This window comes from Gigantopelta aegis, chromosome 12, assembly GCF_016097555.1.
Source record: "Gigantopelta aegis isolate Gae_Host chromosome 12, Gae_host_genome, whole genome shotgun sequence".
Lineage (NCBI taxonomy): Eukaryota > Metazoa > Mollusca > Gastropoda > Neomphalida > Peltospiridae > Gigantopelta > Gigantopelta aegis.
Genome location: NC_054710.1, coordinates 30,362,585 through 30,376,616, shown reverse-complemented (window position 1 = coordinate 30,376,616; position 14,032 = coordinate 30,362,585). Strand labels below are relative to the sequence as shown.

Genomic DNA, 14,032 nt, shown 5'->3' with positions numbered 1-14,032 from the left:
GATGTACGTTTATTGTGAAGACGAGCCACAGCTCGAGTTTATTAAAAGTGCTGTTACGTTTGTCTTTTGCACTAGTATAACAGCAGCTTTAAACACCGAGAATTAGCCAAACAAAATAAGGCCTTATCCCCCGGTTTATAGCTCCGTAGCCATAATCCAGTCACAAACCAAAATAGGTGAAGTGGTGCCCGACCCCATCTTTAGCCTTTGTTAGCAAAATCGCCAAATATACAAATTAAAATTGATTTCAGCGAATATATTTAATTAATCGATCAAAAAGATAATTCGAGAAACAATTGAATACATTTGTTTAAGGCGTTATAATTTTGGTGCATTTTTTATTTTTTTATTTATTATTTTTATTATTATGTTGTTGTTTTTTTGGTTAAATCAAATTTTAGTTTCTCTACAGGTTTTGTGACCAAATTCATCAAACTGCTAGTGATGTTTTACGCAGAATTTAAATAGATCCTAATAGGAAGAGACCCACTTGATCAGTGAGATTAAATACAAACGATGTTATGTCCCAGAATAAACTCAATCCAAACTCTGTTATGCTTTATGATCCACTGGCAGAACAGTATACACATCACCACTTCTCGTTGATTCTGGGAAAGTAATATTGTCCTCTTTCCCTTCAGCCAGGTTGTATTTTATAATTTTACACTTAGTGTCACAGCCACTGAAGGACAGCAAGCTTCCGTTCTGCCATAATATGTCAAACCAAAAATCAAATGATCGCCATTTCGCTGTTGACTTGACTTCAATCTTGATTTCACCATCACTGTCAGTGACCTGAACGTGCATCACATGTCCATCATAGTCCAGCAGATATACATCAGACAGGTGAACCGAACCTCTCAGACACACCGATCTGTATGGTAAACGTGAGCTGAGGTTAGACACACAGCGAGTCGCTGTATTGAAACACTGGATAACATCTGATCCACGTCCTCCACTCTCTCCACCCATCACCAGAATGTTGTGTCGAACTGTAGCAGCGAATGCATCCATTCTGTTCTGTTTTAAATCTCCAACAAGCTGCCAGCGTAATCCACTCTCGCTCACCTTTTCAATCGTGGTGCTGTTCTCGCCACCAATTGCATACACTTTACAATTAACTGTGGCCATGCAGTGAAAGACGCGTTGTTCTTCGAGATTTGGACCTGTTTCCCACCCTCTTCTACATATGTTGTAAATGAGTGTACATCTTTTTCTACTGACACCACCAGTGATGTAGATCTTGTTGCCTAGACTTGCTGCTGAATACCCAGAACCAGGATCTACTAGAACAGGTGGAACGTCTTCCCATGTTCCTTCTGATGTAAAACAAGACAGGAGACAAGTGTTGTTGTGATGTAAAATGAATACATCTACACGTCTGTTCTGAAATCTGCTTTTAGAACCTGCTCTCGTAAGTTGTGACCACAACACATTCTTTATCATTTGCTGAACTGATTGATTTCCACAAATGACTTCTGAATAAACGACGTTTTCAATGAGAAACTGTGGATGAACAAGATCAATCCTGATCATTTCAAAGATACGTGTTACGTCATCTGTATCCGGGTTATTTCTTTCAATCCACTTCATAACACCTTTCATAATTTGATCTTCCTTACATTTCAAATCATCTGTGGACAGGATTTTTAAGAGTTCTCTCTTTGACAAATGAACAATGTTTTCTCTTTCAACAAAGTCGGTCAGGTTTTCTGTCAGATAAGAGACTGCTCTGTTGGACAAATCACGAACATTGCAGCGGTCCATAATTCTCCACCAATGTAGACAGTTATCAATACTGAGCACGATACTTCCCTTAAGGTAACGACGACACATATATTTGACGTTGTTCAGCTGCATCATTTCACACGCGTCTAAAATTCTGACGCAGTTGCCTTCGTTTACAAGATCCACTGAACACAAAGACATCTTGAGCACATCTTGGAACACCGACACCGTGACAGTGGGCAGATTTAAGACGCCCGTCCGACTCTCTGTCATATCTGATGTCAGCATTTCCCTGAAGTAAGGTGACATCGCGGCCAGGACCAAGCGGTTTGCTGTTGTTGTCCCATTCTTACAGACAATGTCAAGGTCATTGAACGTACCTTTAACCATTTCTTCGTGGATGTTTTGGAGAATGTTGTTTTTAGTACGATCCATTATTTGAGAACGTCTGATCTGAAACAGAACAAGTATTGTAGTAACGTACCTAATTTTAATGATACAGTTGAATTCATTTTGACGGCAGATATTTCGTACTAAAAGGATACATGTACGGGTGCTATACTTAAAATATAGCATATAACACGCTTAAACCCTTTTCAATTAATTTCCCGTGATGTATTATCAACAACCTTTTGTCATACGCAGTATACACTGCTTTTATTCTACAAAATGACTTAGGGGCAGTCCCCGAATGTTGTAAAAAGAACGTAGGGGCCTACATTATTTCACGTCTGTCGGTAATGCAAATTTAAATTTACTCTAACAGCCAATCAGATACGGACTGAATCGCTATGTTCTAAACTTAAAAGGTACAAACTTAAAGGCGGAACAAATTATTATTTTGATTTGTTCCTAAAAGTATTTTATTTAATCATCTACATAACCACAATATCCCACTTAGTATTAATGTTTTGTACAAATAACTGAATTATGACGATGGTCCATAAATCAGAAGAAAAAATAACGGCGTTGAGAGCATTAACGTTTGACGTAATACAATTTCAATCACGTGACGGGCATCCCCGAATAACCACATACATGTACTAGTCCGACGGGCGATCTGTCGTTTTCTGACTGACTATGTTATAATTTGATTTATTTATTAATTTGATTTATTGCATTGAATCCGCGATTTCGCTTCAGCCATGCCAGAATTCCAAACCATTGAAACAAACGGTTCAGAATGATGTCGAAATACACAACAATACGTACATCGCATTGTCATTAGACGATTTCAGAGTTGTAGTGAAAACGGAACCATTCCAAAACGGCCCCAAACGAAAATGGAACCAATTTGAAAAAAACGGAACCTAGCGCTGGCTGAAAAGGACCGTACCACAACCTATAGCTATATGGCTAAAATGGAACCAAAAATAAAATAATGTGTGGCAAACACAATATCATTACAAGTTGTAAACGATGATATCTTCAATAACACAACAGCTATATTATTTATTTATTACTTTGTTTTATGTGTATGTCTATATAGGGAAGATAGAAGCATTAGCAGCTAGCTCGAAGTCGGTGAAATGCAATCAAGTTCATCAATACATTGAAATGCCGTTACAGCTAAACAAAAAAGAGACAAAAAAAAGAGACAAAAAAAACAAAAAAACCCAAACAAACAAACACACAAAAATGAAATAAAATAAAATAAAATATCGCCAACGCATTCACCTGCCGTTATAGCCAAATTGGTTTAATTTTCGCCAACACAAATGGTTCCGTTTTGATCGTGGTTCCGATTTAGCCTAATTTCCAGGAAACAGGGCCGGTCAAAGGTCAATAGTTCGTAAAAAAATATTTATTTATTTTACATTGAAATTATGTTGCCGGTGTGTTTTGAATAGATTATTCTATTAAATACTTGCGGGATGTCACTTGACTTTTGTAAATATATTTGAAAGAAATGTGAATAACGCAGTCTTAATCAGAATATTTCAACGTATTGATTTGTATTTTGTTCCTTTGCCACGTGATGTTGATAACTCACCACTTGAGTGTCCTTAATACGTTTGTCATATTATAGATATATTATAATATTACTAAACAAAAGCAGCGTTGAGAATTAGCAGTCGCCTGGTCGTCACTCCTGGTCGCCAGTGGCGACATTTATTGGCTAAGGGCGACTAAGAATTTTACAAATGTAGTCCGTTGGGCGACCATCGATTTTAGAGTCTGGCGAGTATGGTACCAGTTTTTAAAAAAAACGCACTAAAACTGAATCGAATGACCAATGTGACAAAAGACATCGCGTCTCTGCTGGCCCGAACTACAGATCTGGCAGGAGACAATAATATTGAACACGTTCTATATTTTGTCAGCGCCAGACTGACCAGACTCTTTATTAGCTTCAACGATTTTCATCTGGGGCTGTAAACAAATATAGTTCTACGTATTGTAGACACTTGAACTGTTGGGTTTTTGTTTTGTTTTTTGTTTTGTTTTTTAAAGTCGTCGGCTTATTGGAATGGACTTGATACGCCATAACTATCTAGTAGATCTATGTTTTGACATTATTAAATATCATGATACAAATTAATTCTATTTAGTTAGCTTACTAGTATTTTATTCTGGGACAAAATCAAAATTTATCTTGTAGTTTTAATTCACAGTAACAAAAGGACTATATATATATATATATATATATATATATATATATATGGTTATTATTATACATAGTTATTATATGGATCTAACCTACCCTTTTGTGTCCGTTTTCCAAATAAATAGCGTAATATTGCCCCTGCAGTACTCAAGAAAAACAAATCAGCTCCTGAGAGAGAGAAAGGTGTGAAAGACAAATTAAATGCACACAAACTACGCACAGTACACAACAGTACACAAACTATCTACGGACAGTATACAAATTAACTATGGACAGTACACAAACTAAATACGGACACTACACAAACTAACTACGGACAGTATACAAACTAACTACGGACAGTACACAAACTAAATATGGACACTACACAAACTAACTACGGACAGTATACAAACTAACTACGGACACTACACAAACTAACTATGGACAATACACACACTAACTACGAACAGTACACAAACTAACTACGGACAGTATACACACTAACTACGGACAGTATACAAATTAACTGCGGACAGTACACAAACTAACTAGGGACAGTATACAAACTAAAGACAGTATACAAACTAACTATGGACAGTACACAAACTAACTACGGGCAGTATACAAACTAACTATGGACAGTACACAAACTAACTACGGACATTACACAAACTAACTACTGACATTACACAAACTAACTACATACAGTATACAAACAAACTATGGACAGTAAACACACTGACTATGGACAGCAAACACACTGACTATGGACAGTACACAAACTAACTACCGACAGTATACAAACTAACTATGGACAGTATAAAAACTAACTACAGACAGTATACAAACTAACTATGGACAGTAAACACACTGACTATGGACAGCAAACACACTGACTATGGACAGTACACAAACTAACTACGGACAGTATACAAACTAACTATGGACAGTATAAAAACTAACTACGGACAGTACACAAACTAACTACAGACAGTGTACAAACTAACTATGGACAGTAAACACACTGACTATGGACAGTACACAGACTAACACTCGGATAGTATACACACTAACTGCACACACATTAGCTACGAACAGTATACAAACTAACTGCGGACAGTATACACACTAAGTAAGGACAGCACACAAACTAACTACATACATTACACAAACTAACTACGGACAGTATACAAACTAACTACGAACAGTACACACACTAACTACGGACATTACACAAACTGACTACGGACAGTATACAAACTAACTATGGTATATATATAGATATATATACTCACGGAAAAAAAGTTCATGTGCATCATTAACATTTCAGTAGGACTTATATTTTTAAAATTTAAAAATATTGTAGTTTACATTATCTGTTAAAAGTACGGTGATCCTCTCCTGCCTTCTGAACCTGAAGTACTGTTTACACAATGTTTGGTGAGCCGTCGGTGACGATGTAACAGAACAACGTACTGATGTACGGTGATGGTCGTACTTTGTTATCACCTAATTGGCCTTAACTCAGAGATGCATTAGGATGTTAAACGTATCATTTCCAAATGATTCCATATGTGTACCCGCTTAATACTGACGATTTGCTGACGTGGTGTCACGTGTCAACTCCCTAAACATGTAAGATCCCTAGTACCCCTAAACTGTCGAGAACATCTCCGCAGATATTGCATAGTGTTCTGATGAACACCAATGAATACCAAAATTACTAGCAACGGCGTTTGTGCCATTCTAACCTCAATCATACCCATCGTTCGAAGGAGTCCATTTTCTGGAAGGCATGGCATCACACTGACGACGATCAGATACCAACAAAAATGTTTTTTCTGAGTGATGAGAATCCATACAATAGTTTTAAAGTCCAATAATAAGAAAAATGACGTCACACAGGAGCACGTGACAAAGAATGCTAGTAATGCAACATGTGGTCACAAAGCATGAATAGTTCATGCAATTCACAGGACACCGCAGGAATATCGACGGGAGTGGTTACACGTTCATTTACTGAAATATTTATGACCAGATTTCAAGTAAATTATATTCTATATGCAATTATTTGGTGCACAGGAACTTTTTTCAGCGAGTATATATATATATATATATATATGTGTGTGTGTGTGTGTGTGTGTGTGTGCAATAAATTATAAAATATGTCTTTAGTAAATCTTACCGATATCGACTCCATTTTACCCAGTGTGTGTTCTAACGTCTTGTACAAACTTTTATCTCATCAATTAAACTTGGCAGGCGATCAAATCCGTGCGACCGATCTATGACACGTTTCTATCCTATTACTGTGCTAATGATAACCAATGTAAATAATATATAATCATAATTCAGCCAATCGGTGTAAGTTTTTTGCAAAACGGGGAATTCCCTTAGATCCCGCTTTCAAATCAATGTCAAATGTACCACAGTACTCGAAATCGTCAACATTCTTATTCAGCACAGGTCGGCAAACAAAACTATTCGAGGGTGGCAGGGTTTGATATAATGGTGGGTAACATAGGTGTCGAACTATGAGAGGCTGGGTTTGATATAATGGTGGTAACATAGAGGTCTAACTATGGGTGACTCGGTTTGATATAATGGTGGGTAACATAGAGGTCGAACTATGGGAGGCTGGGTTTGATATAATGGTGGTAACATAGAGGTCGAACTATGGGAGGCTAGGTTTGATATAATGATGGGTAACATAGAGGTCGAACTATGGGAGGCTGGGTTTGATATAATGATGGGTAACATAGGTGTCGAACTATGGGTGGCTGGGTTTGATATAATGGTGGGTTACATAGGTGTCGAACTATGGGTGGCTGGCTTTGATATAATGGTGGGTAACATAGGTGTCGAACTATGGTTGGCTGGGTTTGATATAATGGTGGGTAACATAGGTGTCCAACTATGGTTGGCTGGGTTTGATATAATGGTGGGTAACATAGGTGTCGAACTATGGTTGGCTGGGGGTAGGGGGAAGGCATCGCCCTTCCCCAGCTTTGAAGACTAGTTACATCCCCACATTTGAAATATGAATTAATATATATTAGCTGCGCATGCTCCTCCACTTCGGCAATCCGACGCCTATATACCAGCGTGGTGCTATGTATACGTCAATGAGCTGTCAAGTTCACGACTGTGGTTCAAAACCCATCAAGGCTGATTGAGAGACTTTCTCGCAGATAGCTAGGATATGTGCCCAGTCAGCGTGCTTGAACCTTGATTGACAGACAGTCTAGATACGATGTGTGCCAGTCAGCGTGCTTGAACCTTAATTTACAGTCCAGATAGCTAAGATGTGTGCCCAGACAGCGTGCTTGAACCTTAATTGACACACAATCCAGATAGATGTTTGCCCAGTCAGCGTGCTTGAATCTTAATTGACAGACAGTCCAGATAGATGTGTGGACAGTCAGCGTGCTTGAATCTTAATTGACAGACAGTCCGGATAGATGTGTGGACAGTCAGCGTGCTTGAACCGTAACTGACAGACAGTCCAGATAGATGTGTCCAGTCAGCGTGCTTGAACCTTAATTGTATAATGCCTATATAAGGTGTAATAAAGACAAAACTGCAATGTTCAGCAAAAATGAGGGTTCCTAATAAAATCATTATCTAAATATCGTAAATGTCACGTAACGCACTACCACCACTATCCATGGTCTTTCGGGTCCTATTGGTGTATCACCTGGATGTTTTGATCCACCACTTCTATAACACTATTCCTATTTTAAAATGTTAACATGATCAGCAAAGGCAACTGATTATGTCAAACAGAACCTTCACACGACATGGCACGTGATATAATTGACGTGAAACACTATATTCTATTCGCTACTACTACTTCTATTAATTTACTTTCGTTCTTATATCCAATTAAGGTTCAAACACGCTGTTATGGGCAAATGCCTCAGCTATCTGAGCTGTCTGTCCAGGACAGTGGGTTAGTGGTTAGTTGTTAGTGGTTAGTGATAGAAAAGAGTGTGTAGTGGTCTTATACCGAGTCATTGAGTCGTTAAGACTCGCTCTTGGTTGGCGCCGATACTGGGCTGCGAACCATGTACCTACCAGCCGTATGTACGATGGCTTAATCAAAGCACCGTTTTCTTTTCTCTCTCACCTGATTTGTAGGCCTAGTACATAGTTATAAATAAAACCTCGAGAGCAAACGCCGATGATTATCCTTACAACGCAATCTGCCTTGAGCAAAAAGGTGGCCGTTTCAGGGGCGTAGGCTGGGAGTTTCGGGGGATTCGGAACCCACCCTCTCCCCCGCTGAAGCAAATGGTCCGCTTTCAGAACTAAAACATACATATGGAGTTTCTGGTGGTGCAACACCAAAATAGAAAAGGGGTCCACTTGGTTCATATTCGACCCCCCCCCCCCCCCCCCCCAGGTCCAGATCACGCTACGCCCCTGTGTTTACTTGAAACGAAATTGCTGTCAAAATAACGATACGGTTTGTTTTGTTTAACAACAACACAAAAGCAAATTGATTTATTATTCATCGGCTATTGGATGTTAAACATTTGACACATAGTCTTAGAGAGGAAACCAGCTATATATTTCCATTAGTAGCAAGGGATCTTTTATATACACCATCCCACCGACAAGATAGAACATACAACGGTTTTAGGGGGGTATAAGGGGTCATCTTGGTAGAAGTAAAAACATACCGAATTTTGTAGCCACATTGAAAAAGAAATCGCCACATTTAATACTTTCTTGTATATATGAGGTGTGTCGTTTCCTGGAGGTTACAATGCACCAAATCAAATACCATTGCCGTTAATGTTAACGTAACATTTCAAGCATATTCTTTTGTAAACGATTTGTTTTTTAAGATATCGATTAATAATGGGGTTTTTTATATATAAAATGTGTGGTTCCAAGAACGGGTCTAGACAAATTAGGTAGGGTAGGTCGAATGAAAACTATTACTTTTCAATACATATATATCAATTACAGTAAAGTACGTTTAGAACGAACACGCTTATAACAAACTACCGGTTAGAACGAACTGATTGTAAAGTCCCGATTTTCTCCCCTATATATTAGTAATACATTTTAATGTATAGAACGAACTATGTATAGCGAATTAACTGTTAAAACGAACCAATTTTGTGGTCCCAAATAGTTAATTCCAGTGTAAATAAGTGTTTACATAACGAACCGTGAATACCGGAAGCATTACGTATCAAACCAATCAGTGTAAAACGCTGCAAAGCCGTGGGATCGACCGCACGACCGCACTAAAACAACAGCCTAAATAACTTTTGTTTGTCTGGACTTGGGAACAGGTATCAATTAAGGGATTAAGTCACTAATTATACCGGAACCGTTACGTATCAAACCAATCAGTGTTAACGGACAGCTGAGCCGTGAGATCAACCGTACTCCAAAAACAGTCTGACACGTTCAACTCAAAATATATATACAATGATATTAATCAGCGGTAATTAATGGGATTCTCTTTGTTTGTTATAAATCCGTGTCAGTTTTTCGTTCAGTATGCAATCATGACGGACACGAAAACATCACGCAAAAGAAAAGCGCTCGATCTAGATGTGAAATTTCAAATCGTTGCAGCTGTTGATCTCGGACAAAAATCAAAGAAAGACATAGCAGCTGAGTTCGGGATTCCCAAATCCACTCTCAGTACCATCTTGAAACAGAGGGAAACGATTTTATCAAAATGTCAATCTTCAGAATTCAACACAGCTAGAAAACGAATTCGCACGTCCGAATTTCAAGATGTCGACGATGCTCTCTTTTTGTGGTTCAAGTCAGCACGCAATAAAAACATCGCCTTGAGTGGACCACTACTTATGCAAAAAGCGGACGAACTGGCAGCCAAACTTGGCCATGTGAATTTTAAGGCAAACAATGCATGGGTAGAACGTTTTAAACAAAGACGGGGAATTATTTCCAAAGCTATGCATGGTGAAAGTGCCGCAGTAGACCAAGAGGTTGTTGATAACTGGCTGACTTCACAACTTCCAAATTACCTTGCTGTGTTTCATCCAAAAGATAGTTTCAACGCAGACGAAACAGGACTGTTCTACAAACTTGTTCCTCAAAGAACGCTTCAACTGAAAGGAGAACAGTGTCACGGCGGCAAGAAATCAAAAGATCGAATAACACTGCTTGTCACTGCCAACATGACCGGTACCGAAAAGTTAAAGTTATTGGTGATAGGGAAATCGGCAAAACCCAGGTGCTTCAAGAATGTGCGAAGTTTACCAGTGGACTACAGATCAAACAAGAAAGCGTGGATGACGGGAGCATTGTTTACAGAATGGGTGAAAGATCTAGACAAGAGCATGAAAAGGCAAAAAAGAAAAATCCTTTTACTAGTCGACAACTGTCCAGCGCATCCGAAAGTTTCCGGATTAACCAGTATAATACTGGCTTTTTTGCCCCCGAACACTACCTCGAAAATCCAGCCGATGGACCAGGGAATAATCGCAAACGTAAAAGTGAACTATCAACACAGCCCATCGTGCTTGGCGTCACGTGACCTCATCGTGTATCGTGAACTGTTTTGCAAAGGGTGGGTTCAAAAGTGCTGCGTGTTCTGAGAGTTCTGACGACGAAGACGACAACACCCCGACAACGATACACAGGAGCCACCCGAACAGCCAACGCCCACAGCAGTTGAAACGCACAAGGCACTCGAGACAGTCAGACTGTTTTTTCAGAGCAAAGGAGATATTCGATTGACAGCATTGCGGACATTGACTCGGCATTAGAAGTTATGCGTCCAACGCTAAGTAAACAAACCACGATTAGTGATTACGTGACGAAACGTGATTAGGTACATGTAATTCACTAAACTCTTTTGATGTGATCTTTCAGTAATGTTTTGTTGTATTTATTGATTGTAATAAATGATATATTTTTTATAAATGTCTTATAATCACCAAGGCATTTTTTATTTTGTTTACTATTATATTGAGTTCAAAATTCAAAATGGCCGACTTTCGGAATAAAAATTACCAACTTCTGCAAATGTGTACAACGAACTACTGTTATAACGAACCAATGAAGCTGGTCCCTTGCAGTTCGTTATAAGCGTACTTTACTTTACTAATTTATATATATATATATATACTCTTCAAAAGAAGAAACGCAAAACCACATTGTCGTAACATTTGGAGAATTGATTTAATTATTGAATGGTGAGTCCGATAATTACCAAATGTTGCAGGATTGTTCACAATTCACTCTAGTCCATTGTGAGTAAGTGATAGGACACACCACCAAGGTCAAGGTCATCTGGAGTCAATACCGGGTGTGGCCTCCGAGTGTGTTGACAACTGCCTGGCACCGCCTGCCCATTGAAGCAACCAGAGTACGGATGACGTCCCGGGGGATGGTGGCCCACTCGGCCTGCAAGGCTGCTGCCAGCTCGCTGTCGGAGGCGTCGGTCCAACTCGTCCCATAGATGCTCAATTGGGTTCAAATCCGGTGATGTCGATGGCCAAGGAAGGACATTAATGTTGTTGTTCTGTAGGAAAGCCGTTGTGAGACGTGCTGTGTGAGGCCTGGCGTTGTCATGTTGGAACACTGCGTTGGCGTTGGCCATAACTGGAACGATGTGTGGCCGGAGGATCTGGTCAATGTAGCCCTGTGCATTCAGGTTGCCCTGCACGTGGACCAGGTCAGTTCTGCCAGTGTGTGAGATGGCTGCCCACACCATGACACTACCCCCGCCGAATCTGTCCACTTCCTGCACGCAGTTTGCCGCATAACGTTCACCACGACGCCTATACACGCGACATCTTCCATCATGACGTCGGAGCAGAAATCGGGACTCGTCACTGAACCACACCTGTCTCCATCGCAGTTGAGGCCATTGTCGATGAATCTGGCACCACTGCAGTCGGAGTCGACGGTGTTGTGGTGTTAAGATGACACCTCGAACTGGACGTCTGGCACGAATTCCTACCTCACGTAGGCGGTTCCGTACGGTCTGGTCGGATATCCTGCGCAAACCTGGTATTGCTGCGGCTGTGGAGATGGCAGTAGTCAATCGTTCCCAAAGGTGGCGTACCCGGATGTAGCGGTCCTGCCCGGGGGTAGTGACCCGTGGTCGACCGGATCTAGGGAGGTCACGTGTTGATCCATGTTGCTGGTAACGGTCCCACAGTCTGGAGATGGTGCTTGGGGACACATGGAATGCCCTGGCAACGGCCGTTCTGGATTCGCCTGCGTCTAGTCGGCCGATGGCATTGTTTCTCTGCGGTTCACTGAGACGTGGCATGTCCTGGATTGTCAACTGTCGGCCAGATACAGAGGCCAGGCAAGCGAACACCCTGCACTTTTATACTGTCGGTGTTCATGTTGCACGTGCAGACAACGCACGTGCAGTGGTGACATGGTTTGCACGTGGCTGCGTTTTTGCGAATATTCACATTTTGGAACTTTATTGTACAGTAGCTGCGTTTTATCGAATGTAACCGTGGGAATGTGTTTGGGACATGCAATGACCTTATATTCACAAAGCTTGAACCGGTAGGAAACATAAAATCGGAGTTATAACCCATTTGTACCCTTTTGCGTTTCTTTTTTTGAAGAGTATATATATATATATGTGTATGTATATATAGTTCCTGGGACGGGTCTATAAAAATTAGTTATGGTAGGTCGGATGAAAACTATTGCTTCTTAATATATCAGCTTTGTGGTTCCAGGAACGGGTCTATAAAAATTAGGTAGGGTAGGTCGGATGAACATTACAGCTTTCAAACATATCAACTGTGTAGTTCCAGGAACGTGACTAGAACAATTAGGTACGACAACTGTAACAATGTGTGCATGTATATAAATTATCAGTCATTAATTACGCTATAATTAAATCGTGTTGGTAAGATTGGTAAACATTGTACATATAGGTCATTGTTATATTATTAGTATCTATTTATATGAATGCGTGGAATATGTATGTATTTGTATGCATGAATATAATATAATGTTATGGATTTTACCTTCAATCTATCAATTTCCTTAGCCGTTGATTTTGTTCATTACTTCTTCTTTTTTCTTGTTTCGTAACATTTTATGATCATGAGTCGTTCGATATACCCCGTGACTTGGATGTATCGTTATATTCTGAAATCTGCACGCAACATCTTAACAATGTGCATGTACTTAGCATAATGTATGGCTGAGATCGTGACCATGTAGATATTTGTGGATCGATATTCCGTTGTCAATACACAATCAATTATCTCCAGGACAAAGGGGGCTATGACTTGTCACAACTCCAACTGCGCGCTATAACTGGTATCATGCAATCTGATAGGTATATTATCACATCTTAATCCAGTGTATTTCCACAAGACTAATTCTCAATGCAGACCATCTGCTATCTGATCTTGGTCGCTGATATCCTGAAAATAGTCTAGTGGGCACTCCTGAGCATGCAATAATACAACTCAATGGTTTGTTCAAATCAGAAAAGTACATGTGGAAGGCGAACACTGAAAACAATGAGTTTTAGTCGGGCGTTTGATTGTTGAGAGCCGAGTACATTGATATAATGTAAACAACAAAATGCATTTTGAATTCTAATTCGGTTACAGTCCTGCTGACACGTGTAGGTTGTATTGTACCAATGCAGAGAGTTCCGCGAGCCACTCTTTTCGATTAGCAGCACGGAATCTTGGGTATGCATCAACCCACACATATAGTTCATACCAT

General features: G+C 39.8%; 2 protein-coding genes across 2 annotated transcripts; one reads left to right on the top strand and one right to left on the bottom strand.

Annotated features, from left to right (window-relative positions):
• Nucleotides 1-552: 552 nt before the first annotated feature.
• On the bottom strand, nt 553-2,163 carry LOC121385967 (actin-binding protein IPP-like). The gene has a single exon (XM_041516761.1). It carries the CDS (start codon nt 2,161-2,163, stop codon nt 553-555), a length of 1,611 nt encoding a protein of 536 aa, XP_041372695.1.
• A 7,683-nt stretch (nt 2,164-9,846) lies between these two features.
• On the top strand, nt 9,847-10,908 carry LOC121385966 (tigger transposable element-derived protein 4-like). Its single transcript, XM_041516760.1, has one exon. The coding sequence runs from the start codon at nt 9,847-9,849 to the stop codon at nt 10,906-10,908; it is 1,062 nt and encodes a 353-aa protein (XP_041372694.1).
• Nucleotides 10,909-14,032: the final 3,124 nt, after the last annotated feature.